Below are 27,885 nucleotides of genomic sequence, written 5' to 3' on the forward strand. Positions count from 1 at the left end.
GCCATGACAAAGGTCGAATTTTCCAAAATAGTTTTCAGCTGAAAGTCGTCATATACGAGACAATACCTTGTAGCGGCACGACAGCTAGGCGAGCGTATTTTTGTTTCATGATAAGTGCAACGATGATAGTTGTACGCATTTTGATAAAATATTTATGATCTATGGCTACGTAAATGAAGCACTGTGAGCCAGTCGCGTGCGGTCGGCGAAATCGTCTGATGCCGCTTGCCGCTCACACTGGCCATAAATCGTCGTGAAGTGTTCCCCCCCCCCCAAAAAAAAACATCGCTACGTGGGAACCGGAAATGTTATAGACACCTTTCTTTGTCGACAGGGTATGTAACGGATGTCCTATAGGAAGCAAAAAATTAGGCACGATTGCAAAGTAAGCCAGACAGGTATCTTAACAAAATCTGAGGGAGAGGGGCTGCATCAGCACTATCTCTAGCCAAGGCCAGAGCTAAGCTCATCTCGGCTGGCCTTGTCTGAGTTTGCAAAGAATGCAACCAAGCACGGCCTGTCCTCTCGGCTGCCGCTGCCTCCCCAGCAGACGGTACGCTCGTTCTCCTCTCTCCTACATCTCACGACACCACCAGCTCCCGCATCCCCCTCCCCCCGGTCGCAGCCTTTCCACCTCACCTCACGGCGTGTCCGTCCGCAGAACAACTTCGAGACGATGCGGGAGTGCATGAGCACGTGCCGGGACGTGAGCCCGACGGACGGTAGCGGCGAGCGGCCGGAGGTGGACTGCTCGGCGCCGCCGGTCGACCCGCGCGCCCCCTCCTGCACCGCCCGTCTCCGCCGCTTCTACTACAGCGTGCCTGCTGGCCGCTGCGTCAGCCTGCTGTACGGCGGCTGTGGCGCCACCGACAACAACTTCGCCACGCAGTCGAGCTGCGAGCGCAGCTGTCCTGCGGGCGCTGTTAATCAGACGGGTGAGAGAGGTCGACAGGGGTCGGGCGGTCTTCAGAGGGTGCTGTTAATAAGACGGGTGATAGGGGTCGACAGGGGTCGGGCGGGCTTCAGAGGGCGCTGTTAATCACACGAGTGAGAGAGGTGGGTGGTGACGGGGTCGGGCGGGCTTTAGAGGGCGCGTCACACCAGTGCGGGCTCATGCTGAGTCGAAAAACGAAATCAGTCGTGTCGCACTCATTAATGTCACGGCAAAAAATAACATGCTCAACTGCGCTTAGCGGGAGCGTGGAGGTCAAAGGAAAAGGCGTTGTGACTGCTTCCGATTCTAGTTTACAACGACGGATATTGTTTTGGTAGATGCGTGTCAAAGAAGCGAAGTGCCCCATCTTGCTGTCATGCTAAGCCGTTCTCTTACTTCCTACCCCTTCTCCCTTTACTGATCTGCTTGACGCCGTTGTAGCCCATATGGCCGCTCTCCGTTCGCCAGAGATGTGTCTGGTGCTGTCATGATCCATGTGGCCGCTCCCCATCCGCCAGAGACGTACCTGGCACTGTTGTGAACCACGTGGCCGCTCCCGTTCACCAGACGTACCTGGCACTGTCGTGAACCACGTGGCCGCTCCCGTTCACCAGACGTACCTGGCACTGTTGTGAACCACGTGGCCGCTCCCGTTCACCAGACGTACCTGGCACTGTCGTGAACCACGTGGCCGCTCCCGTTCACCAGACGTACCTGGCGCTGTTGTGAACCACGTGGCCGCTCCCGTTCACCAGAGACGTACCTGGCGCTGTTGTGAACCACGTGGCCGTTCCTGTTCACCAGAGACGTACTTGGCGCTGTTGTTAACCACGTGGCCGCTCCCGTCCACCAGACGTACCTGGCGCTGTTGTGAACCACGTGGCCGCTCCCGTTCACCAGAGACGTACCTGGCGCTGTTGTTAACCACGTGGCCGTTCCCGTCCGCCAGAGATGTGCCTGGCACCGTCGGCGGACCCGGGCAACTGTCTGGGCCGCATGGATCGCTTTACGTACGACTCGACCACCGGCGAGTGCTTCCAGTTCGACTACACCGGCTGCGGCGGCAGCGACAACAACTTCGCCAGCCGACGCGAGTGTCTGGAGCTGTGCCGAGGTGTCACCGGCGAAGCGAATCAAGTTCAGAGTAAGATCCACCAGATCGGCGCTCGAGTCAGAGGCACGCTGTCCGCTCAGTGTGGCGGCTGGAAGCCATGTTTCAGTACTGAAGCAACCTGCATTGATAAAATTAGATGCCTTTGAAAGATCGTCTTTTTCTTGCATGGCAAACGTCAATAGATCCTAAATTTAGCTTGAATTCAGAACGTATGAAATCCAGTAGCCGTCTTTGAGATTTGCATTTCGGAAACAAAAAAGTTAAGGTTCGTTTAAGAAAGCCTTCAATTCAGAGGAAAACATCAAAAATAAAATTTAAAGAGTAAAAAGCAGCGGCCGGCTGGCCTGGTTAGAGTAAACGTAAAAAGCACATAGAGCGAAGGCTCAGACGGACATGAGTGTCGGGGGTCGACTCGTTCTGGAAACATGCCGCCAAAGCCAGCGTGGTCTTGTCTTGTGTCCAGATCGTGCCCCCTTACCACATTTTCAAGAGCTCACGTGATGTCACTGATAGACGCGCGGCGACCAGCCTGTCGACTGGTCTGACCTGACCTGCCGTGCCGCAGACGTGTGCCTCCTCCCATCGGATGCGGGTCCTTGCACGGGGCCGGGTGGAGCGGTACTTCTACAGCGCTGCCACCGGCCGCTGCCAGCAGTTCTCCTATGGCGGTTGCGAGGGCAATGGCAACAACTTTGAGACTGCTCGGGAGTGCACCAGCCGATGCACCGGCAGCAAGATCGAACCGGGTATGGGCTGACGCGGGACGGCGCCGGAGGGCTGCTTTCTGGCAGATGGACATAGATCAGCTGCATATCAAGTCACTGGCTTAGTCTAAGCAGCCTAAGCCGCATTGCCCCAAATCGCACTGCCAGAGACCGCTGTCATTATAAACATTCTTGCCTCTGGTTCATGAAATGGGTAGCATGACTGCATCACGAATGGCTATCATGGTTACCTTGCTTGTTTCACTCTTGGACTGGCTTCGTTGACATTCTGTAATTCCTACTCCTGTCATTCCACGCCTCCAGGCGGCGCAATCTGCAGACAACGCTCCTTGGTGGGACCTTGTGCGGGCAGCATCACCCGGTACTACTTTGACGACACCAGCAAACGGTGCCAGCAGTTCATCTACAGCGGCTGCGGGGGCAACTCAAACAACTTTGAGACCCGCAGCGAATGCGAGGGGTCCTGCCCAGCCACCCCTGGCCCTGGCCCTGGCCCTGGCCCGACCCCCAGCGAAGGTGGGTCTGTCACATGACATCGATCTCCGGAAGCCAACTTTGGGGTGCCGATAGCGTAGTGGTTGACGCGTCTGCGTTAACAATTGCGCGTCTGGGAAGCCAGAAGTACGCGGTTCCATTCCCCGCGGTGCCCGTCCTTCCTGCCAGGGTGAAAGGCAGGCAACGCCATATGGCCTCAATAACTGAGTGCGTCGTAAAGCCACAACGACACGCACACACACTGCGAGCCGCCTTGCGGTTAGGTTACAATACACCATTCACTGAGTGCCACAGTTTGCGCGGCCATATAATGTTACACTCAAAATGTCGCCAGAAGCTGGTTACTTCTTCGAGCAGCAGTGATCCCTGCGTCGTTTCGTGTTGGACTCTTACGTTAGCTCTCCGCTTCGCTGCCAGAGCTGTGCCGCCTACCCGCGGAGGCCGGACCATGCTTCGCGGCGCTGCCGCGCTTCTACTACGACCCGTCGCGCCGAGCCTGCCGCGACTTCACCTACGGCGGCTGCGCCGGCAACGCCAACAACTTCGAGACGCTAGCTGCGTGCAACGCGCGCTGCGGTGAGAGCAGCGAGCGGCCGGCGCGCTGCCTCGCCCCGCCGAGCGGCGATGGCACGTGCAACGAGCCGCGACAGGCGCGTAGAGTCTACTTTGACGCGCGCGCCGGCCGCTGCGCGGTGCGCACCAGCAGCGACTGCCCGTCCGAGAACAGCTTCCGGTTGGCCGCCGACTGCCGCGAGGAGTGTGTCGTGCCGGAGTCGGCGCGCGCCGTCTGCGCGCTGCCGGCCGAGCGCGGCGAGTGCGCCGGCCGCGAGCGCCGCTGGGCGTTCAGTGTGCGCTCGGGCCGCTGTCAGCCGTTCGAGTATGGCGGCTGCGGCGGCAACGCCAACAGCTTCGAGACGCTGGCCGCCTGCCTCGGCGCGTGCCGCGGTCTCCGGCTGAGTAACGCCGGCAACCTGTCGAACGCCTGCATGGAGCCGCCCGTGCTGGACGACCTCTGCGAGCCGCAGGAGCGGCCGGAGATGCGCTGGACCTTCAACGCCGAGACGCTCAGGTGTGGCGCGCTGCATTCAGCTAGTGGTAGCATGGAATGCTGGTCATTTGCGTAGACTGCATCATGCATTGCTTTCTTACGGATGGAACTCAGGAACAGCAAATATTACCAATGACACTGTAAACAAACACAGCACAGCACAGCACACGAATGGCCCTTTCAGTGACTATTAATTATGTTGCAGACATTTGGTGCTTGGTTTACGCACATGCCAGCGGCATTGTACCATCAGACAGTATTTGGATTTGCCCGTTGCTAGACCGAAACTTGAAAACACTTGAAAAAACTTATCATGATCGACCGTACACCCTCTATCCCGCTATGTTGAACTTCCTAACCTCACCCCGCCCTTCGGCTCAGGTGTGAGGACTTCGAGTCGTCCGGCTGTGAAGCGGGGCCCAACATCTACCGCAGCCGGCGGGCGTGCGAACGCTCGTGCCAGGCCGGGCCAGATCGGCCGCGGCCGGGCCCGGCCTCCTGTGACCGCGAGCCGCGCCCGGTGTTCGGCTGCACGCCCGGCCGCCAGCGCACCGTCTTCTTCTACGCGGCTAACCGCGGCGTGTGCCTCACACTGGTTGACGACGGCTGCCTCAGCGGCGACAACATGTACTCCACCAGAGAGGTGGGGCTGGCCTTTGGACGTCCGCTGTAGGCACATGCCGACAAACGTCACACGAAAAAAACAGACAGTGATGTATACAATGGATTGAGAGAGAGAGAGAGAGAGAGAGAGAGAGAGAGAGAGAGAGAGAGAGAGAGAGAGAGAGAGAGAGAGAGAGAGAGAGAGAGAGAGAGAGAGAGGGAGGGGGGGGGGGAGAGGGAGTGAGATGGAGAAAGAGAGAAAGAGAGGGAGAGCGAGAACGAGAGAGAGAAAACTGAAGTCTCTTTATTTGTTTAGGTGATCTGGAGTCTGGTCATTGTCCTCCAATGATATATATATATATATATATATATATATATATATATATATATATCAGTTTGTATATGAAATTATATATATATATATATATATATATATATATTCTGTTCTATGTAAATAACAAACGAAAACCTTTTTGTTTTGGAGGTGACCAGGCCGTTGCTTCAACTGATTTGCATGCATCGTGGGCAAGACGAAGATGAAGTGTGCGCCTAAGCCAGACAGAGGATGCTGGTTCACCAGCATATAGCGGCTTGTCATTGATTCTCAATTGGACTGCGCGTATCGCTATGAGAGATGCAGGTCTGCTTCCAATTTTGGTTTGGTATGGACTAGAGGTGTTGACGACAATTTTAGTTCGATGGAATGAAGGAGAGTGAGTAGCATTTAGGCAAAGCTGCTCGCTTGCGGGGGTCCTCTGCCGAGACTCCGCCGGGACTTCTGTACGGGATGTGTGCTCCGCCTTCGGATCGGGTCCTCACCTGAATGCACTTAAATCTACGCATGTGCGCAGGCAACTGGGGTGTCGCCAGGATGCAGGACGAAGAAAGACTGAGATACGAACGGCGGATGCTTGTTTCTAAAGTCTACCTGAACCCGCCGTTTTCAGGGCTACCTGCCGTCCTACCCGCCCGCCTGTCTCTTGTTGGAATGGCATGCGAGGTAGTTTCCGTTAAGCCATGTGACGTGCTTCTGGACAAATGGGATTTGAGTACTGTTGACTTTTAGATCAAACTGACGGGCGATTTTGCGTGGCAGGAGTGTTTGCAGAGCTGCGCGGGCGGTGGCTGAAGGAGGAGCCATCTGCCGGCTGCCCGTAGAACCCGGCAAGCACCTGCAGGGGTAGACTGCGCCGCTGGGCGTTCAGCACTGACACCGGCCGATGCGAGTGGTTCTTCTACACGGGCTGTGACGGCAACGCCAACAATTTCGAGTCGCGCGCGGAGTGTCAGTCTCGCTGTGGCGGGGACGTTAGCCAAGGTGAGGCTTACAGAGCGGGGCAGGGGGAGAGAGAGGCAGAGCGGGGGAGGGTGCAGATGTGCTGGTCGCCTTCTTACCACGGCAGCTCGTGTGTTCCTCTCCATGTACGGGCGTGAATAACCCACTGCTTCTACGTTCACCATGTGAATGAAAATATTGCCCCGAGGCTTTACCTAGAAGAGGAAGCTCTTGTGCAGCTGTATTTATCGAGTGCTGACCAGCATGTCTTACTCCCTCTTACATGAACGAGCAAAAACAGTCAGCCAGCCCTTTTCATGCCGCCCTTTTTGTCGCCCTGGTGTGGGAACTATAGTCACATATAGTCAATACTACCAAGGCCAAAGTGGTTTCCTCTCCTTTTTTGGAAAAAAATTGTCTTGGCTATTGCGTGTTTACCAGTCTTTTCAGTAAGCACCAGTTACTTACACAGTAAGCACCAGTAAGTCTGTACTTAACGGCTGACCAATCCTCCTGCTGTGAAAACAACCCACGCAGTCGGTCAACGCCTCCACTCTTCCTGCCTCCTCCCACCCGGCAATGGACTCACCTACTCGGTCGTCCAATGGACTCGCCCTCTGCTGCTCCACTCGGAACTCAGCTGCGCCGCCGCTGCCACCAGGCGGCGAGGACCGCGGTCCGCCGGAGTTCTGTCAGCTGGAGCTGGCCGCGCCGCCTGCTGGGCTGTCGGCCGTCAGGCGGCGAACAGCGCTTCTACTTCAACCGCGAGCGCCGCTCCTGCGACAGCTTCACCTACCGCGGCTGCGACAGCGGCGACAACATGTTCACCAGCCGGGAATCTTGTCTCTCCGTCTGCGCGCCCGGGGAGCGCGGTTAGTGCAGAGGAGGCAGAGGGGGAGGGTTAGATCGCTGGAGTTGAGAGTTGGGTCACGGGTCGGAGCCATCCGTTCGGTGGCTCTCTGTTGACTGAAATGTCTGCTAACGGCGTTATCTCCGAACCGGCTGACTTGTAAGGGCAGTGCAGCCGTTCTCGCTGTCCGTCCCAATAGCGTGGTTGGTTAGAAAGAGAGCGTCTATCTTCCGATCTACCCACCCGTGACGGGGGCGGGGGGATTCGAGCCGCTTTAGGTTCTCGCTATTTGCTGTTGACAGGAATGGCCGGTGGCAGTGGCCACCCTAAAGGTTAAGTGACGTCAAAGATCGTGACGAACCGAGCGTAGCATGGCGGTGCGTTAAGCTTTCCTCCTTAATTCTGCCGTTGCCCTGTATATTTACGATCTGGTGTCGGGGCTAGGGCTCACGCAGCGAGCACTGGTGGCATGAACTCTGATCACAGACATACATTCAGAAGGCTCGGACAAAATATTTACAAAGAGCTTGCCAGGTCATCAGTCAAGCTCGTTTATATATACAATGAGTAGACCAGGTAGTCAATGCAGGGGCCTTTTGGGTCGTGGCCATTTGGAGGTGGCGGCGGGGTTCCCTGGAGCCGAAAGCCCGAGCACGTTTTGGCAGCTTTAGACGCGCGGAGTGGTTTTGATATGTTTAAAAAATGACGCTGGCCGTCAGAGCATTAAAATGGGGCCTCGAACCTAACAGCGTCTCCAAATTCAAAAAATGGTTCAATAGTGCGACAAAGTGGTGCAACCTGGCTGAAACAGCGCCATATTTTACGATCTGGCCTCATCCTGGGTAACATCCTGGTCACATCATTAAAGGTGTGACTTATGAGTGTATGTACTAAAACCCTGAACTGTTAGTATACGGAGGAGCCGAGCTTCTTCCACAGTGGATTAGCTTTGCATCTCATGGCTGAAAATATATTCTGTTTATGTTATGTATGTGTATGAAGTATCATAGGTACATTTATATGCATGTATACATGCAGGCATGTGTGATACCTACAGGCATGCATAGAGGTATGGAGGGTGCCCTCAGAGGAAGCTCATGCCGAAGTTCTACATGTGACATTGGAAGTGCACTACACCAGTATCGAACTCTCATTTTGTGTTGTCCACAGGTGAAAGAGAGGACGAAAGACCGCAGTTCTGTCGAGTCCAACCGGAGGATATTGCAGGATGTCGCCCTGGCAGCCGGGAGACCAAGTTCTACTTCAGCGCCACGGCCGGCAGATGCCGCTCATTCGAATCGGTCGGCTGCGAGCGAGGCAGAAACGTGTTCCTGACGCGAAGGGAATGTGAACAAGCTTGCGGCGACCGCGATGCCGGTGAGGGAGGGGCAGTGGGTGAAAAACCCAAAAGAGCGAAATGGGGTGGATCTTGCAGCGATATCCTCGCAAGGAAACCAATTGACCGCCATTTGAAGATATATTTGGACATACATATTAGACAACTCAACCGTTTTCACTGCTAAGTATACAGCTGCTAACGTGTTGTGTGCCCATCAGGTGGTGAAGTTGAAAACCAGCCCCGGCTCTGTCGTGTTGAGCCCGAAGAGGACCCCAACTGCCGCCCTGGTCGCCGCGAGACCAAGTACTACTTCAGCACTGCCGTCGGCAGATGTCGCTCATTTGTGTCCGTTGGCTGCGAGCGTGGGAGAAACGTGTTCCTCACCGCTCGGGAATGCGAGGAGGTGTGCGAGAACCGAGACACAGGTGAGAGCGACCGTGAGTCTCTTTCCTCAGATTGGTGTTGGTTTGATAAGAGCCTTCTCGGTCACTAATGATCATTTCGGTGCCACGAGATGAAGGTAAGTGGATACTGGTGGGACAACACTGCATCCACTGCGGGTCCTCCGCCAAGGCTCGGTCCGCACAGGGAGCCCCGTTCAGGATACGCGCTCTGCCCTCGCACTGGGCACCCGCCGGGGGGCCCGTCCTACTGCTAGGTGCGTGTAGTCTAGGTGCGTGTAGCCAGCTCTGGATAACTGGGGTGTCGTGAGGAGGCAAGATGAAGCTAGGCAAGGGAAGTACAGCACATAATCTTTTTCATCGAAGTGTAGGCTGATGTAGCGCATCGTCTTACCCATCCAATAAAGGCCTCATTCGTTTCCAACGATGATGGTGCAACGACTAGCTTTTTGCGCATTTGATCCGTTAATTGCTCTAAAATCGTTTTTTCAGATGATGGTGGCGGCGGTATCCCGCAGTTTTGCCGCGCAGAACCCGAAGATGATCCGAACTGCCTGCCTGGTGACCGCCAGACCAAGTATTACTTCAGCGCTGCCGTCGGTAGATGTCGCTCTTTCGTATCGGTCGACTGCGAGCGGGGCAGAAACGTGTTCTTGACGCGGCGGGAGTGCGAGCAGGCATGCAGTGGCCGTGACGAAGGTGAGGAGGGCGTCCGGCTGTTGACCGGTGCAGGACTATCGCGCATCTGGCAGCGCTGCCGAGTGCTTCGGTGGGTTTGGGAGTGGGGACATTGTTAGATGGAGACAGTCTGGCTCCAACAGCAAGCTGCAGTTCAATCACGGCGCAGCAAAATGTGTAATGATAGGATTGTTGCAGAGCTTTAGGTACCTACGCAACAAAGCACGCTTTTCATTTTGAAAGCCATCAATGTTATGCCATGCGCTATTATCACCGCCTGGATACCGGCTCGGCTCGTCTATTGCGCTACAACAGCAGTGCGCATGCGCGGGCGTCTAACTAAACGCTGCACGCCTCGGCGGTCTTTGGCACGTGTCAGTTGCTGACCTGTCAGGTGACCTGACCGTTTAGCTGACCTGGCGCTGGAGGTCTATATTATAACATGTCTTACATAACATGATCACAGAAAAGACAGACGGCAATCACAATTCTCGAATTTACTGTACCGCTGCAGTTCGACCTTGGGATGCCAAATGTACGGGCCCACATACCATGGCCCAACTTTTGTTTATTCAGGTGGTGGTGAGAGGCCCCAGTTCTGCCGTGCCGAGCCCGAGGCCATCTCCAACTGCCGGCCTGGTGATCGTGAAACCAAATACTACTTCAGCGCCGCTGACGGGAGATGTCGCTCCTTCGTGTCGCTCGGATGCGAACGAGGCAGGAATATGTTCTTCACAATGCGGGAGTGTAGGGAGGCTTGCGATGCCAGCGACACGGAAGGTGGGCATTCTTGGTGTAAAATGTTCAACAGCTGACATTTCAGTCCGGAGTGCATCTGTTGTTGTTTATGTGTATGCATGCCCCTCCTGGTGGTTTAGCCATGGGCCCTCTTCCAAAACAAGACAACAACAAAAAACACTGCAGACCAATTTGGCGGTTCTAGTGGCAATACCCGCCATACTGCACACTGGGATAGTCAGTCAGCTACTGACGGAATTTAGACAAGATCTTAAAAGAAACGCAGCCCAGTTCGGGCATCCATAACAAACCACGCCGTCTTCGTTTTGTGGGATACAAGTCTTTGTGATCCTCGTCGTAGTTTACTAGCTTCGCATTCCGTACTACGTTGAGTCGTGCGAGGTTCTTCGTTCTGTGGCCACAACATCAACTAAATCGGAAAGCCCCACATCTAACCTCTTTGGTACCTCTTTTTTTCCAAAATCAGCCAAATTATTCGTGAGTGCATGTAACGATTATGTACGGTTTTCAGTGTAGCTACATTCCACGCCACTAGAAGAACCATTCATCGCGGACCTTTCAAAAACATTATGGTATACCGTAAAGAATGACACATTAAATGAAAGGCGCACATACACTATTTCTGATCAGTGATGTATCGCACACGAGCCGCCACGGTCGTCTGAACAGACAATATGCAAAGTTGGCTGCACCCCGGGTAATATCGGCCCAGTTCCCACACGGTCCGGTGTACGAGCTGCCGTTGCCTGCCTCTTCAATGTCTGCCTCTCCACCAGGTGCTGGCATGTGCTTGCTGCCGTCTGACCCGGGCCCGTGCGCCGCCTTCGAGACGCGCTGGTACCGAGACCCGGCTTCGGGCACCTGCGAGACCTTCCAGTATGGCGGCTGCGAGGGCAACAGCAACAACTTTCTGACGCGAGCGGAATGTTTAGAGCGCTGTCAGAACGACAACCGGGCCGAGAACGAGATCTGCAACCAGGTGAGAACGGGAGTAGAGCGCAGCTGCGGGCAGACGACGAAAAAAGCGAGAATAAGACCTAAAATTGGGTGAAACCGAGGATGGAGAATTTGCCAGAAACCAGGTAACTACAAAACGGCAAGCAGATTTATAGCCTGTGACAGGCAGAAGCAAGATGATAAGAATATATGCGGCCGGATGAAAACCAGACAGGAATAAGTCTGCTAGGAGGTAACATCGAGACAAAAACAAAAATGTGACTCGCTGAAAAAGACATCAGGCTGGCATTTTCAGCCAGGTAAAAGCGAGCCCAGGGTCCGGGGGTCGGTGAGGACCACAAGAAACAAGCCGCCATCGTGAGATGTCAAGACGAGAGCGGAATGTGTGCCAGGAAACTTTGCGTCCCATCAGTCTCACCCGGGACTGAGAAGCGCAGGCCGGAGAACGGATGCTGCCGGAGTCTTTTCGTTCTTTGCATATTGCTTACCGCACCTAATGCGATCTACAACCAGTCGTTAAAGCCAGTTGCCAGCTGTGCGCGACTTCCAAGTTTCCAAGTTACTATAACCTGGCCTGACCTTTCCCGTAGACAGCGGAGACGAGCGACACCAATCATGCCCACGCAAAATTATCTCTTTGACCTGACTTGACCCGTCCGCGGCCACCGGAGACGAACTGCCGTCCGTGCCGGGTTGAGGCGACCGCTCATATCTGACCTGATCTGACCTGATTTGATCTTATTTGACCTGGCCTGACCTGTCCGCAGCCGCCGGAGACGAACGAACGGCGGTGCCGGGACGAGGTGACCTCTCTTGCTTGGCCTGACCTGATCTGACCTGACATGACTTGTCCGCAGCCGCCGGAGACGAACGACCGCCCGTGCCGGGACGAGGTGACACGCTACTTCTGGGACCTGGCCAGCGGCGCGTGCCGCTCCTTCCGCTACTCGGGCTGCGGCGCCACGGCCAACAACTTCCGCTCGCTGCGGGACTGCAGGACGGCGTGCCGGGGACGGGACTCGGAGGGCGGCCGGCCGCCGACGCAGCAGCGCTGCCTGGAGGCGCCCGAGCAGAAGCCGGCCGACACGTCCAGCTGCGGCCGCCAGCAGAAGCGATACACGTGAGAGGAGGACGGGGAGGGCGCAGAAGAGGTGGGGTGGCAGGCAGGGACTGGGCAGGCACAGGTGGTTGGCCGACATGAGCGAAGGTCTCCTGAAAGTGTGGGACGGGTCTTTGTGTGGCTTTGTTCGATCGGCCTGGGGTGCTTGATCACGGGGTAGTCTTCCACGTGTGAGACGTTGGCGCGGGAGTTAGTCTTTGCAAGGTTCGCTGACGTTCGTATTTAGCATTATGCTGAACCGATATAAATTTGTATTACGAGAGGTTAAGTTCTCAAAATTTCCCGGGAAATTGGGAAATAGCATGTATATTTGTGACTACCCAGAATGCATCACCGCACAGGCACAAATTAGGTACATAGGCAACTTTCACACATCTCGCCTAGTTTCCTTGTAGCTCAAAGCATCTGGAAGGCAAGAATACCGTTTCCCTGTCTTCACAAACTCGTTAAGATGACTGCTAAATTATTTGCGTTGCAGGTATTCGAGTCGTCGGGGATTCTGCGTTCCGTTCACATACACGGGTTGCACTGAAACAAGCAATAACTTCATGACCAGGGAGGAGTGCAGGGATACATGCCAACCGAGAGGTAAGTGCTGACTTCAACTAGCTGTTATGCATTTCATTTCACTTCGAAAGACTCCGTTGCCAACTTAAGCTCTTGCATTATTTCAGTTAGCTGTGTTCGGCGCCTGCGCGTATTTAACTCTCATTGGTTCACAGAGAATGTTTAACCTTCACAGTTTTCGTCTTATGTATAATGGCTGCTACCGGACAATACACCCGAAATGTGGTGGCTGCATCTTCTCAGTTGCATCCATGACGCGAAGGTCAGGTTATGTGTAACGCGACATGTGCAATGTCAACCTGATAAGTGCTATCTAATCCAATGGAACGTTATGTTCACCCAATGCGACCCACCACAGTTCTTTTACACAATACAACGTATTTACTTGCTGCATAGATTAAAGTAAAATAAATCACCTCCCCCTCCCCTTAACAGCTCAATCAATCTTTGCTACCTTGCACCAAGCCACCATTACGTTTCTTACAGAAGCAGTCGACCTCTTTCGAGCGTTGTACGCACAGCTCTCACCTTATATTTCTTCCAACCATCTCAGGGCCGATCCATGGCACCAACGCCATCCCAGAATATTAATGTCCCTATCGTTCGCTTCAGACAGTGACACCTTCCTCTCGTTCCAATGAGACCAATTACATTTTCACCCCCACCAGATCGGCAATACGGCTGCCCTCCACTACAGACGAGCAGTAACTTCCTCTGTCCACGCCACACCAGTGGCAGCCCACGCACCCTCCGCCGCACACCCTCCGCCGCACACCATTGGTAGCCTACACACCCTCCGCCGCGCACCAGTGGCAGCCTGCCCATCCTCTGAAGCACACCTGGACAACTCTCCACCTCCACTCAAGATCAGTGGCACGTCTTCTGTCTACTATAGACCACTGATACCCTGCTCTCCTTTCCAGACGGGTGGAACCTGTCCTACCATCCGCTACAGATCAGAGATACCCTTCTCCCTTCACCGAAGACCAGTCACATCATCCCGCCGTCACAACCCTCCCCCACTGACCAGTGACCTCGTCTCCCCCGCCTCGGACCAGTGACCCCGTCCTCTCCTCCGCTGACTAGTAACTCCGTCCCCTCCTTCGCAGACTGGTGACCCCGTCCTCTCCTCCGCTGGCCAGTAACTCCGTCCCTTCCTTCGCAGACTGGTGACCCCGTCCTCTCCTCCGCTGACTAGTAACTCCGTCCCTTCCTTCGCAGACTGGTGACCCCGTCCTTTCCTCCGCTGGCCAGTAGCTCCGTCCCCTCCTTCGCAGACTGGTGACCCCGTCCTCTCCTCCGCTGACTAGTAACTCCGTCCCCTCCTTCCCAGACTGGTGACCCCGTCCTCCCCGCTGACTAGTAACTCCGTCCCCTCCTTCGCAGACTGGTGACCCCGTCCTCTCCTCCGCTGGCCAGTGGCCCTGTCCCCTCCTTCGCAGACTAGTGACCCCGTCCTCTTCACCGCAGACCAGTGAGCCCGTCCGCTCCTCTGCAGACCAGTGACCCCGTCCCCTTCTCCGCAGACCGGTGACCCCGTCCCCTCCTCCGCAGACTGGTGACCCCGTCCCCGTCCCCTCCTCCGCAGACCGGTGACCCCGTCCCCGTCCCCTCCTCCGCTGACCAGTGACCCCGTCCCTGTCCCCTCCTCCGCAGACCAGTGACCCCGTCCCCTACGCCGCTGACCAGTGACCCCGTCCCCTTCTCCGCAGACCAGTGGCCCTGTCCCCTCCTCCGTAGACTGGTGACCCCGTCCCTGTCCCCTCCTCCGCTGACCAGTGACCCCGCCCCCTACGCCGCTGACCAGTGACCTCGTCCCGTCCTCGGCAGACCAGTGCACACAGCGGCAGGAGTCGGGCCGCTGCGACGGCAGGCTGGCGAGGTTTGCGTACGACACGGCGACCAACCGCTGCCGCCGCTTCACCTACTCGGGCTGCGGCGGTAACCAGAACCGTTTCAAGTCGGAGCGCGCGTGCCTGCTGAGCTGCGGCAGCGGCGCCGCCGTCGACAGCCAGGAGGTGTGTCTGCTGCCGCCCGTCGAGGACGACGCAGTCAACTGCGGGGTCCGCGAGTCCAGGTGAGCGTCGGCCCTCCGGCCAGGCCGCGAGGCAGGGGGGGGGGGGGGCGGCGGCGCGGGCGGGGCTGGGAGGAGACAGTTGGGGGCGAGGTGTTGGGTGGCTCATGAAGCTTTTGAGCGATTAGATGTACCAGAGGGGATGGGACAGGATGAGGAATGAGAGGTCGGGTGACCGTCGTGAGGTTCTCAGAACTCAGGTGGGGTAGGTCAATGTTGAGATGCGGGAGACTGGGCAAGGAGTCGTTCGCCTTCATATCTGAGGAGCTGTTGGTGTATGATGTTCGGTAGCGTCTGGGAACCGCACGGCAGGAGAGCCTTTGAGACCCTGGGAGACAGGTGAGCAATGGCGACATCGGTCGTCAGATGCAAAGTTGATATATTGCTCATGTTAACGGCCTGGGTAAACTACTTTCCCGTAACGTTTTGTCGAGGCTATCCCCCCCCCCCCCCCCCCATGTCGACCGACGACTTACGGAGCGTTAGTCATCACCCGTGACCCGGTCCGAGTCGAAATAGCCGAGGCACTTGGCATGGTATGGGAACTGAGGCAGGACATCCCACGCCCGGGTCGGCCCACCTGAGTAATGGGTCACAGCGTCTGAGAAGCGTCGTCAGAAACGATCTGAGGAGTAGTCAACGGCGTCTGAGGACCGGGTCACGGCGGCCTGATAGGACCGGGGTCTGGACATCCGGGAAGTCGGAGAGGACGAGGGGGTCTCAGCTGCGTGCTGACGGTGCACACCAGCTGCTGGCGCCTGACCTTGCAATGTGCACTGTTCTCAAGCACGCCAGGAAAGCGATGTGGGGGGAGAGCATGCTGTATATACACCGGTCACGCCCACTGGGCGGAGGACGTGTTTACCGTAGGAGCGCATTACGTATACTCGTCTGCCAACACCAGCCTCACACTCCCTCTCGTGAAAAGAATACAATATACAAGTTCACGCACCACCGCGCACAACACCACTGGTGCGTGCATTGGCCCACTTCTTCCGGTCCCCCAACTGCAGCATTAAGTGTGGAATTGAGCAGCGTTAAGCGGCGAAACCGGTCGCGCGCCATGTGCCCCGTGTTTGCTGTCCGGTCACACGAGCAGGTGCAGCGATGACAAGGTCGGCGTGTTGATGTCGCAGGTATTTTTTCGACTCTGCGTTGGGCCGCTGTGTCTCGTTCACGTTTACGGGATGCGTGCCGACGGAAAACAACTTTCTGAACCTCGCGGACTGCCAGCAGATGTGCCAGGCCGAGGAAATGCCACAGCTCAGTGACAGAGGTAAGGCTTCCGAGCCTACGATGGCAAACAAGCCCGGACATACTCGGTGGTCATTGACTCGCCGCGTGCTGCAGCTGCCGTGCTGTCTTGAATTTTGGTCCGCCTCCCAGGATTGTTGTTGACGAGTTTTCTGCAGAATCCACACAGCATAAGATCTAGTATAACCAGCATCGTCTAGAAGCGTCTTCCATAACAGTTGACGGTGAGAGTCGCATCGGTCACTGTGACCCCCGATCCCGTGTTGTGCTGTCGTGCGCGGAAGTTGACCGCGTGTTGGGCACTCTGTGGACGGAGACATGACGGGCTGAGCATCCGCCCGCTCCGTCTCACCACCGTGTTATTGCTGCCTCGAGATATCCGAGAGATGTTCATTCGTAATGCATCGCAGCTCATCCTGGTCATAGGATCGTATGGAGGAGAATGGATCATTGTTCTTTTGGATCCAAATCTAGTGCATTTCTGCACCATGAGATGCGCTGCGTTGCTGTGTGTTTGAGCACGAGCCTAAAACAGAAATGTTGAAACCGATAATAGGCACGCTGGTGTTTCATGGGGCCAACCGCTATTTGATTTGAAAGCGTCACAGTCTTCAGATGTCATGACGAAGCTACTGCGTAGGTCGCCTTTGTTTGGATCGTTACGTTTGATTTACAGCTCGACGGTCGGCATGCTCCCGAGCATATCCAAACGATATTTATTCGATTCAACCCTTCCCCCCCCCCCCCCCCCCCCCCCCGCCTCACTATGACCCTTCCTCCTCGTGCAGAGGTCTGCGCCCTCGAGCGGGCGCCGGGCTTCTGCCTTGGGCGCTTGCTTCGCTTCTTCTACGACGCCGAGGAGCGTCGCTGCCGGCCGTTCATGTACACCGGCTGCGACGGCAACGCCAACAGCTTCCTCACCTTCCGCGACTGCAGCACCGCGTGCGCCCCACGCCTGCGCTCCCTCCGGTTGGACGAGTCCACTGTCGTGGCCGAGGTGAAGACGCTCATGGACAAGATGGCGGCCAGTGAGATGGGAGGTTCTATCACGCCAGAGCCATGATCGATGGTTTGGGGGAGGGAGTGCGCACAATGCTGTTCTTGTAGGTGAATGCAGTCTGTTTTAAAGGTGAGGCTCAGAACTGTACCGCAATGCATTGTTGCAGCTTTTTGCTTGCATGGGAAGGACACTGACAAGAGTATCGAGAGGTTGATCGTTATGTAGCTTATCATTCCGCTCAATGAAACTCATAGATATGTGTAAATGTGTTCATCCGTGGTTGTGTTCCTGCACAATCTCATTGCGTGTGCATCACCAACAAGGTGTTGTGAATAAACTTTGGTTATCTTGCATCTGGCGCGGTTCGATCTCTGTTCATTTCCTCATCCGCCTCACGTTTGAAGACGCTAACACGCTGCTTGTGATCCCGAGGGCAATGCGGTGAAAATGTGCAAGAAGGCCGTGTGTGTTCATTATCTATATTGTAGGTTTGTCATGATATGTCTTGCCGTGGCCCAGCACCTGCACTTATCGGAAAAATAAACGTATTGCGAAGTCCGCCTTGGTCACTTTGAATTTATGTTCACCTACTCGACGGTATCGAGGAAGAACACTGACGGTTTAATGTATATAGTACAGGAACTTAGTTGCAGCTGTAGAAAACATCGTTTCGAATGTTCGCTATAGTAAACATCCTGTACTTTGATTTGAAGCCGTGTACTGCGAAACTTGTCCCCCAGCACCAGACTACACCGTGGGACCGTACACATTTCAGGCCTCAAAACACGGGTGGGGTTCCGAGACGTCATGGCAACGCCTCCGAAGATAAAGAGTCAGAGTTACAAGCAGCACAGTAGATGCGGTAGTTATGCTCGATACATTTTTTTCTCACTGATCTGCGTCCGCATCGTCTCATTACTTCGTTGTATTCTCTATGGGTATTCACCGCGCCTGGACATCGTCCAGAAGAAGCTGAGGACGACGGCAAACCAGTACCAGAACGTCGCTAACAACGCCTCAGAACCGACGAACACCATGAAGTATAGTCAGAGGCCTGTCAGGAAGACATAGACGAGGCCTGTGGTGACGGCTACGCCGTGCAGACTTGTTAAGATCCCATGGCAGGCTAACCATGCCATCACCATGCCGCGCCTCCCTTCAAAGCGCCATGCACCGAGAGGCTGTTGAAGAGCAAATGGGAGGCAAAGACGCTCAAGTTCACGACGCTGACGATCATCAGCGCTCGTTCGCCGTCCGTCTCGTGCCACTCATGTATCATCATTGCAGGGTAGGCGACACGGGTGACGAAGAAGACGAAGGGCGGACAGTAGAGCGTCAGCAGGGTGGTGCCGATGGCGATGCTGCCGTTCCGCAGGTTGAAACAACCGCAGCAGCCCCGCAGGCACATCCTCGCCCCTCGTTACGCTGTCCAGGATCAACAAATTAATCAGAAAAGTTAATGATAGAATGCGGCTGAGTAGCATGTAGTAGTATTTAGTATGATTTGACCCATCTGTAGCCACACTCACAGTTGTTTTACAAATGCATCTGATGCAGTTTGATGAGAACATTGCAATGCCGTTCTCTGCGTGGTCTCAGACTGCTTAGCTTTTGAGATCTCAGGGCGTCTTTTGGGCTCCCTCGTTTGTAGGGTGCGTCTCCGCTCCCCCGTGGGCCCGCTTTTGTGTAGGGAAGATAGGAAAATATTCAGAATGACGAAGACTAAAAATTCGATAGCACGACGATCAAGAACTGTAGCTCGTGTTTGGGAACTGAATAAAAATACGATGGCTGGTTGTGAGGATGTTTGTTGTTCCGTTTTTGCGGATTTTATGTCCTTTACCGGGTAGGTGCATGCTATTTTTCTGTCGTTCATGTTGGACCCTGTCCGCGCCGTTACCTGTCAGAAAAGCGAGGGCCGAGCCGGGTCACGCCCGGTCACTCACGTTTGAGATTTTATCACCTCTTTTGTTCGACTAGCACTCACTGAAACTACAGATGCGCTGGTCAAATATCTGTCTGCGGCTTACGTCCGCAGGACATCTCCCTGTCAATGAAATGACACAGTGGGCTGTTCATTGCTCAACATCTGTCCGGCCAGCCAGACAACACTGGCAGCCGTGATCAGGCGCAACACGCCGTCGCGTTCATCACCAACGCGCCGAGCCTCCGCGCTCGTCCGTTCAGCATCTGCCCAGCCTGCTCGGTCAGGTCTGCCGGACACCGCAGCCATGACCGGGCGCCACACCCGGTGCGTTCATCACCGACGCGCCGAGCCTCCAGCGCTCGTCCGTTCAGCATCTGCCCAGCCTGCTCGGTCAGGTCTGCCGGACACCGCAGCCATGACCGGGCGCCACACTCGGTGTGTTCACCACCGACGCGCCGAGCCTCTGGCGCTCATCAGTTCTGCCGGCTGCCGCGCCTCACCGCAGAGATGTGCCGCGGGCGACTGACCCCGGAGATGAGGCCTTGGAGCGGACAGCAGGACGGCCCGCTCTGAGGGGACCGGCCGCAGGATGGGGAGTCGCCGGTACGTCCGTGGCCAGGGGTGAAAGGTCCTCCCCAGTGGTCGGCCGGCCACGGTTGGCTGCCCCGGGGCTAAAACAGGCGGCGGCGGCGAGCCCGGCTCAGTTCGCACCGCCCGCTGCGCTCGGACACCATGGGTGATCGGTGGGTTCAGCGGAGGGCCCCGCTAGCTCTGTTTGGGGCGCTGCTCCTGCTCTCTGGACACCGGGTCAGGTACGTACAAACCTCCGGCGTACGCTTTGTGGCGATGAGCTCCACAAGGCGAAACTTGAACTCATATTGTGTTCTTCAGTCACGTCACGCGGTTTGTCAGATCCGAGACACATAGGTAGTTTGGCAGGTATTGGTGAATGGGAAGAGCTAGTGTACTAATTTTATTATGGGTTCGCCGATGTCCATACCTGCAAATAAAACTGTGGGTTTTCTTGGTGAGCTGTATGCAACTGATCTTTGTGAACCTCCTTCAGATTTCGCAGTGGTCAATAAAAGGCTTCGGAAAACCTGTTAATGTCGAAACGGTTTGAATGAGATTAGTTTGATTTCATATAATTGGAATTGTTTGAGGCATTGCGAGAATCGTTAGCACATGTTCGTCATAAAAGACATTCTTAAGATGCCTTAACAGACCGAGGATACCACCCAGACCCTGGCATGGGCGTAGTGGCAGGGACCTCGCGAGTGATGGTCTACCGACTTTTTGCGGATGTTTTCTATTAATTTACTGTTAATGGTTGGGGAGAAATTCCTTTAAATGACCTCTAATTGATCTATTTCTCGGGGTTGGGAGTTAAAACGGCCTAGGGGTAGAAAAACGTATTCTGCCATTGACCACTTAATTGCGCTCAACACATGCGTGTTCATGAACAGTCTTTTTAGACAAATAATCCATGACGAACTTGACCGTTGCCACATACGATAACTCTGAAGATTGTTGAAGACCGGCACGAAACGTTCTGCTGTGTTCTTGAACTGTTGTGTGAGAGCTCTCCATATACATCACATCTGTAAATGCGTCGCCTCTCTTCATGCTTGCTTGTAAACTCGTTATGTTCTAATGTACGAGCCAGTAAGTGTGAATAAGAAAGCAGGATGACATGATCACAGGTTTGTTCATACAAAACATGGTAAGCCATTGTGCTCACCCACTGGAATACAAAATGGGCCTCTTCGTTTTGCGGTACTCAAGGCTCCGAGCCAAAATGAGTATTGAACGTGTAGTGCAAGTCAAAATAGTCACAAGGGTCCAGATGCCAACGATCCGAACAACATAAGCCTCCATTGAACAGTGGGCTCAGATAACCGAGGTCACTGTCACGTTTGCCACACATACGAAGTACGAGATGGCAAACGCACGTATGGCATGCGAGAAGACCCGTGTGTGAAGAATCTCGCACACGAGTAGACAAACATATGAATAATTCTTATGAAGGTTGTGGCTAAGGCTGATGGTGGTATGGGGAAAGTGTGCCCCGCGTCAACCCACTTGATCTGGTTGTTTGGGCTGAAGAAAAGCTTGCGATGCCAGTGGAGAGACAGTTCTTGTGAAAAATGGAGATCGCGGAACCAGGGCGCTCTTAATAGTCGTCTTATAGCAAACGGCAAGAACTGATATACAGTTCACTTCATTAGGGTATTCGCCACCCCCCCCCCCCCCACCCCCACCCCTAAGCGAACAGATCACGTGTTTTGAGCTCGATGACCGGCGTAGTGTGTAGTGTGAAAGCGAGCCGCCAGCCGCCTACGTGCGTATGTTCCGACACCGCCGACCACAGCATTGACGTGCTCCAGTGCCAAAAACTAGCATCAGCAAAAGAAAGCACGATCAGTCATAGATAGTTACATGCTTGCCAGGCTCGCGCGAGGACAACTGCGGTCTAAAATGAGTGCTATCGATGTTTTTCCTATCACCAATGGATGATTAAATTATGGAAACAAACGTATTTAAACACAGGATTCAAAATTAGCCTGAACAAAGGTTTTTGTAGACAGGAGTTTTTGACTGCAAAGCTGGTACGCAAGGAACTGCTTATGCGTAGAAACGCAATGCGAAGTCACAAATACAAATGCAATGTAGACGTATTACAACAGAGCTCCGTCATGCGCTGCTCACTAAAAAAGGCAAATTAAAAAAGACACAAGGCTCGCTAAAAAAGGCAAAACAAAAAAATACAAATGTGCTGTTATTAATGCCGGATCTCCGCACTGTTGACCTTAAAGGAACACGCAGCTCGAAACCTATCTCAGCTGTGAACACGAAATAAAAACAAATGGTTTGGTAAAGAAGCATTCAGCGCATAGGTGGTTCACATCTCCACGCGTTCCGAATGATGCATCTGGTGTTGTAGATTCTTGGCTTTTTGGCATGCCAATGATAATCTTAGCATGCACTAATATGAATGTAATTAAGTGCTGGCAGTTAAAATTCTGAGGTAGACACGCAATAACTATGAAGATTGAGAGCCTGTGATGTTGTCTGACGGCACACAAGACTTGTGCGCAACTGCGGTGTGCTAAACCCCGTTTCTAATGCAATATTTTTTAGATGTGCCATGCCCGTTGTGCAATCCTGCAAACGCCACTGATCATACTGCAGGGCAGGCACTGTCTAGGCTCAGCCAAATGATTGCCATGCTGCCTAGGAAGAAAACCGTCATGTGCTGTCCGATTCTTACTGCAATTTTCCTCATATTGGCGAGATTCGTTGTGATATACTTACTGCATCTGGTCAAGCCAAAACGCTAACTTGTAAAAATTTGTAAAAATAGAAACTGGTGACAGAGGCAGTAATTGTATGTAATAGGCGTGGCGTGCATCGAACGCGTAATATGGCCAGTTTGTCTCTTGATTCGACGAGTCGTTTTGGGTGTTGTACGAGGTGTATGACAAAACAACATTATGTAGATCGTAGGTGTCCAGTACTATACTGCACATAAACCGCGTATGGATGATGCGGTACGCCGTCATTTGTGCGTATCAGCATGTTCTTAGTTCGATGACTCACAATTTCTGTCGAGACTTGTCTATCACGTGTTCTGTGTTCTGTTCTCAGACATGGTCTGTCGAGCCGAGATAAGTCTATCAAACCACCACCATTTGATTGCATATTTGAAGCAATTTAGTGGGCCGAGTTCAAACACAGGTGTACAGTAACCCTCACAATAGGGGCTTTTGTGGACAAATGGCGGATGACTTGCACGCTCCCACGCCCTCGGTAGATGAGCAAGGTCACCACTGTTATCAGGCCGGCGCGCCGGTAAATCCCCGATCACTGACAGGCGCGCCGGTAAACCCCCCATTATCGACGTTGAATTTGCTGATCTCGGCCGCGGTCGGTTCAAGGCGTCGCTAATGAGATGTGGTTTCACATACCACTTCACAACGCACCTTCCTCACCTTCATTTTTTCCGAGCGAATTCTAACAAAGACATTTTTGCAATGGTGGCGTTTATCAAGCCTGACTGTGTTCGGTTTGCCGTAAATGATCTATTGTTTCATGATGCTTGCGGTACTGCGTAAACGCATATCGGTGCGTTCATTGCAAAGCTTAGGTGGCCTGCTGTTAAATGTGTCCACGCTTTTTGCCATTCTACGCTACATGAGACATGAATGCCTGTCATCGCTGGTACATGAAATTAATATGCACTTGTCTGCGTCGACCCTGTAAATTATTGCCCCAGGTAAAATGGGCCGAATGTTGTCACGCTTGATTACTGGCAACGATGTTTTCTCGAATAGGTTAACGCTTATTTGGGTGGGCTCGTTGATGAATCCCAGGATTCCCCCTCCTTTTTTCTCGGAAAAGTGGCCGATTAAACATCCAAGAAAAATTGCCAGACCGTTTAAAGTTTTAGCAGAAATTTAGTGGGAAGAGCGGGGGCAAAAATGATGCATTTCATTCTGTAACCCACTGTTATGGCATCCTACCCATCCAAACCCCTGGAGAAACAAAGGAAATGGCTGCAGTTGTCCGACGCTGGCTAGAATAGTTGTACTTATTTCTCACTCTCCATTCATTCCAATGCGTTACATCTTACATACTATAACATTTCACACGATACAGCCGACGATCGTTCTTCCATGTTTTCACATTCAGGTGTTTGTACTTGGGGACGTAGAGCTCTCCTCTCATCAGCCAGCCCAAAGGAGCCTACCACGCCTGAGCGAGCTTGGTCGGCGTGTTTGTGCTAAATCTCTCACATCGTTCACCTTTGCAACAGCTGTTCATCACTGCACTGAAGCCTGCAATAGATGGATCACATTTCCCACTTTGATAATGCCAAATAAACCGCTACCACACCATTTACATATGAGAATAGCAAACAGCGGTGGGGCTTCAGCGTGCTGGCCGCGTGGCAAACAGAGGTGAACATGCTGGTGATTATGTGGCACGTTGTAAGAGGTTCCGATGGTCGGAGCCGTACGCCAAGTCTGTTCAGAATTGCATCGACAGAAAAAAAAACAGATAGCGCGAAATATGATCTCTGCGTGGCCTCGGCAACTCTGGCACTGGCCGATATCGTTCAACTCGTAGAGGTGGACCAACGATTTGATGGCAAAAACCTCGAGCAGCATTCTGAGCTAGAGTCGCCCTAGGCCATCTGTTGCGGCATGCTATGGTCTATATATGTCGGCCACTGATTTTGGTTCGTTATCCGAGGTTCACATCCCCATCTCCTATTGGATGAGCAGGCTGTTAAAGGCGTGTTGTTGGCAACTGCGTATTACAGCCGAACTGTCCTGTGCTCATACCTTCTTAACCCGCTTTAAAGCGTCGGGAAGGATTGCATCTGAAGTTTTCTTTTGTGCGAGGATCCCCTCCAACAGTGTGGTATAACGCGCAATATTGATCACCGCGTCATTAAATTACTGTATCTGTATTTCATATGCAGGTCATTTGCTTTAAGTTTTGGATCTTAGACATAGAAAAGGTCGATGGTATGCATTACCGGTCGGTTATAAACTGGTGTTTTTTATATGGGGTTCTTTTGGAGTGAAGCCACTCGACTGCTGTGTGGAATTAGCCTTCTGTAGATGTTGAATTTATGCGCATGACGACCACGAGCGTTGCAGACGTATCTGAACAGAAGAAAACACAGCCACTTATCACGAACTGCGACTCAAATTTCCTCAGCGATTGGATTGTTTGTCTAAAATAAGCACAGTTGGACAATGCTGTCACCAAGTTTTATACAACGCAATCGATCGTAGTGTTCACCTTTTATCAATCCCGACGCCATGATGATAGTTACCCACGGCATGAAATTACGTCATGGCATATCTATTTACGCCTTCTGTCCCCGCATGGAACACAAATCCAGAAGTTATTACATCACCCAGGGTCAGTGTCGCGGCATCGCTCGCCCTGAGTCGTGACTCACTGATGCAGCTCCACATAATGTTCATGTTTGTCACGTTTTGCGTTGGCTGCTGGTGACTGCGCGCCGTAATCGCCACCGGCTGACCGGGGTCGACAGTATGACGCCGCACGAGACCGGGGCGGCGCGCTGCACGCGGGGGGCGCGGCGCACCGTGTAATGAGCGGGGTCACGGTACCGGCCCCGGCGCGCTTTAGACACGGGACACGTGTGAAACGGTGCGTCCAAACGGCGGGGAGCGACCGCTGGCGTGGCGTTCATACCAGCTTGGGGTGGGCAGTAGTGTTGCTACATTTGGTTGGTATCTCAGAAGCTTCTGCGTTCTCTGATGCTCATGCTACAACGTCATTTGAATTTGCTAGCATCATGCAGCTTGTTATGTATAGCCTCACAAGGCTCAACTGGGCTGATAGACACTAGCAATTCTAAAAATATGTAGATTTTGACTCGGGGAAAACGTAAATTTTGCACCTACAAGACATCATAGCAGACATGATTGAGGGATTTGAATGGGACCTTTCGTAAGGTTCCATTTCATGGGGCTTCACGTAATGAGGTGACAGCAACGGTAGTCGTGTACCAATCGCATAATGTACTCACTTTTTAGATGGAAGGCTGTGCTGCTTGGGATCTCGGCTATTAAAGGATCATGAACCTGGTATGGATAAAGGATCCTGAACTTGACTATGAACCTGAATGACAATCCGGGACGTTGCGACAAGGCCAGTAAAGATAACATGTCATGAAATTACCCAAAAACGCAACTAACCAATGAACCCTTTGACAGTTTTATAAATAAAACACCACGTTGTAAACACCGAATAATCAGCCTTTGGACGGCATTTGTCATATACATTGCATTTTGACCGTTCAAAGTCCTGTGGCAGTGCCACGCACGGGACGCTGCGTACTATACGTCACAGAGCAGTACACAAGTGATCAAGCTCAAAGGAACTCTCATGTCCCTAATTCGACCCACATAATCCGCAGAGGTCGTTTGACCCTCGAAGAACTTTGTTCGTCAGAGCTCCGGCCGTCCACCAGGGCGTCACCCCACCCTGACGCGCGGCGCCGACCGCCCCCGTGACGTCACCCCGCCCTGACGTGCGCCGCCGACCGCCCCCGTGCCGTCCCCCCCCCCCCCCCTCTGATGTGCGCCACCGACCGCCCCCGTGGCGTCACCCCGCCCTGGCGTGCGCCGCCGACCGCCCCCGGAACGAAGCCCCGCCCTGACGTGCGCCGCCGACCCGGCAGGGCCGCCGAGTTCTACTGCGATGAACGCTCCCAGGAGTGCCGGCCAGACCCGTGTTCCAGCTGTAGTCTGGACGTCATCTACAGGTCCTACACCGAGTGTCAGCTGAGCTGTTCCCGCGCCGCCTCAGGTCTGTTGGCATGGCAACGGAACGGGTCAAAGTCATCGGCAGGTCAGGTCACCCAGGTGTGACAAGGGGGCCCAGGTGTGGCAGGCTTTTAGTGTGATTAAGTGCGTATTTTTGCGTAAGATGATATGTGCATGATGCAAGTGCGAAATGTTAAAATGGTAACGACTTCAGCAAAGGTGAGTATAGCTGCTGCAGTATGTACCATATGCCACTCTCCATATATGCGCAAGCCTTTTCCGACTAAGTGTCCGGGTTTGGAGCAGCGTTTTTTTTTCAATAATTTTATGCTGCGGTGAAAGCTTACTCGCACGCTTGGAGTTGGCATGGTGCTGATGCATGATAGGCAGGCTGATGTGTTTTCATGAGTCATGCTCACGGCTTTCGTTGCTGGTACGTTGTTCAGATGCATAGATCAATGGTATATGTAGGTACAAAATTTTCCAAAGCGGCAGTCTATTTTTCGAAACATGGCTTGCCATTGAACCATCGTAGTGCACTACTTCATTCGAATTAAACATCGTACGATATAACTAAATGATCTACATCTTTGCCCACCAATAGTGAACATCAGACAATTGTGACACATTTAGCGCACGATTAGACCCAAATTATGGCATGCATGTAAATGACACTTTCATTATCCTACAATTAGTTAATAACTAAACCACAAAATATGACACTGGGCGCCAGCGTAGTTAGTTACGGCTGGGCGGCTGCGCACCGCTATTCGCCGCATTCTAGCGCTCTGCGGCGGCGGCCGGCGCTCGCGCTGTGCTGACCCCGTGACCTGACGCCCGGCCGCGCTGACCCCGCGACCTGACGCCCGGCCGTGCTGACCCCGTGACCTGACGCACCAGCCGCGCTGACCCCGTGACCTGACGCCCGGCCGTGCTGACCCCGTGACCTGACGCCCGGCCGCGCTGACCCCGTGACCTGACGCCCGGCCGTGCTCAGACGTTCCGTCGCCCTGGTCGTGCGTGCTGCCCTCCGAGATGGGGCCGTGCCGGGACCCGGTGCGCCGCTGGCACTTCGACCTAAAGGAGGGCGAGTGTCGCGACTTCTCCTACGGAGGTTAGTCAGCTGACTGACGGGAGATGGGGTTCAAAACATCCTGTGTGTTCTCTCGTTCTCTAATCGTGTTGATGTGTTGGACGCGTGTGACTTGTGTAATTTTGATTTCGACATGTGGAATAAGATGAAGATAGTGCTTGAAATTGGCGCATACATTCATCTTACAATCAGATTTCGATACACTGGTAATGTGTGTGACAAATACACATGTAAATTGTGACCTAGGAACCCAAACGTGACATAAGAAAATTGCCAAAATATCCTTAACACTCGCTCGGGTAGGGGTCAACTTGCCCCCCCCCCCCCACCGAATGTTTTTCCAAAATAGTTTCCGAGC

The 27,885-nt window shown here is 53.8% G+C and overlaps 2 protein-coding genes across 2 annotated transcripts; both read left to right on the top strand.

The window, feature by feature from the left end:
- Positions 1 to 122: 122 nt before the first annotated feature.
- LOC119107269 (papilin-like) lies at positions 123 to 4,989 on the top strand. Its single transcript, XM_037230690.1, has 9 exons — positions 123 to 131; positions 662 to 935; positions 1,884 to 2,104; positions 2,614 to 2,794; positions 3,077 to 3,289; positions 3,686 to 4,053; positions 4,138 to 4,337; positions 4,698 to 4,779; positions 4,864 to 4,989. The coding sequence occupies exons 1-9, from the start codon at positions 123 to 125 to the stop codon at positions 4,987 to 4,989; spliced, it is 1,674 nt and encodes a 557-aa protein (XP_037086585.1).
- Positions 4,990 to 6,915: 1,926 nt separating this feature from the next.
- On the top strand, positions 6,916 to 17,622 carry LOC119107270 (papilin). The gene is made up of 11 exons (XM_037230691.1): positions 6,916 to 7,067; positions 8,216 to 8,422; positions 8,603 to 8,809; positions 9,278 to 9,484; positions 10,040 to 10,243; positions 10,999 to 11,201; positions 12,037 to 12,299; positions 12,778 to 12,887; positions 14,697 to 14,943; positions 16,077 to 16,216; positions 16,983 to 17,622. The coding sequence occupies exons 1-11, from the start codon at positions 7,016 to 7,018 to the stop codon at positions 17,255 to 17,257; spliced, it is 2,115 nt and encodes a 704-aa protein (XP_037086586.1). The 5' UTR covers positions 6,916 to 7,015; the 3' UTR covers positions 17,258 to 17,622.
- Positions 17,623 to 27,885: the final 10,263 nt, after the last annotated feature.

This window comes from Pollicipes pollicipes, unplaced genomic scaffold (genome assembly GCF_011947565.3).
Source record: "Pollicipes pollicipes isolate AB1234 unplaced genomic scaffold, Ppol_2.1 Scaffold_6686;HRSCAF=7923_pilon_pilon_pilon, whole genome shotgun sequence".
In the NCBI taxonomy this organism is placed as follows: Eukaryota; Metazoa; Arthropoda; class Thecostraca; order Pollicipedomorpha; family Pollicipedidae; genus Pollicipes; species Pollicipes pollicipes.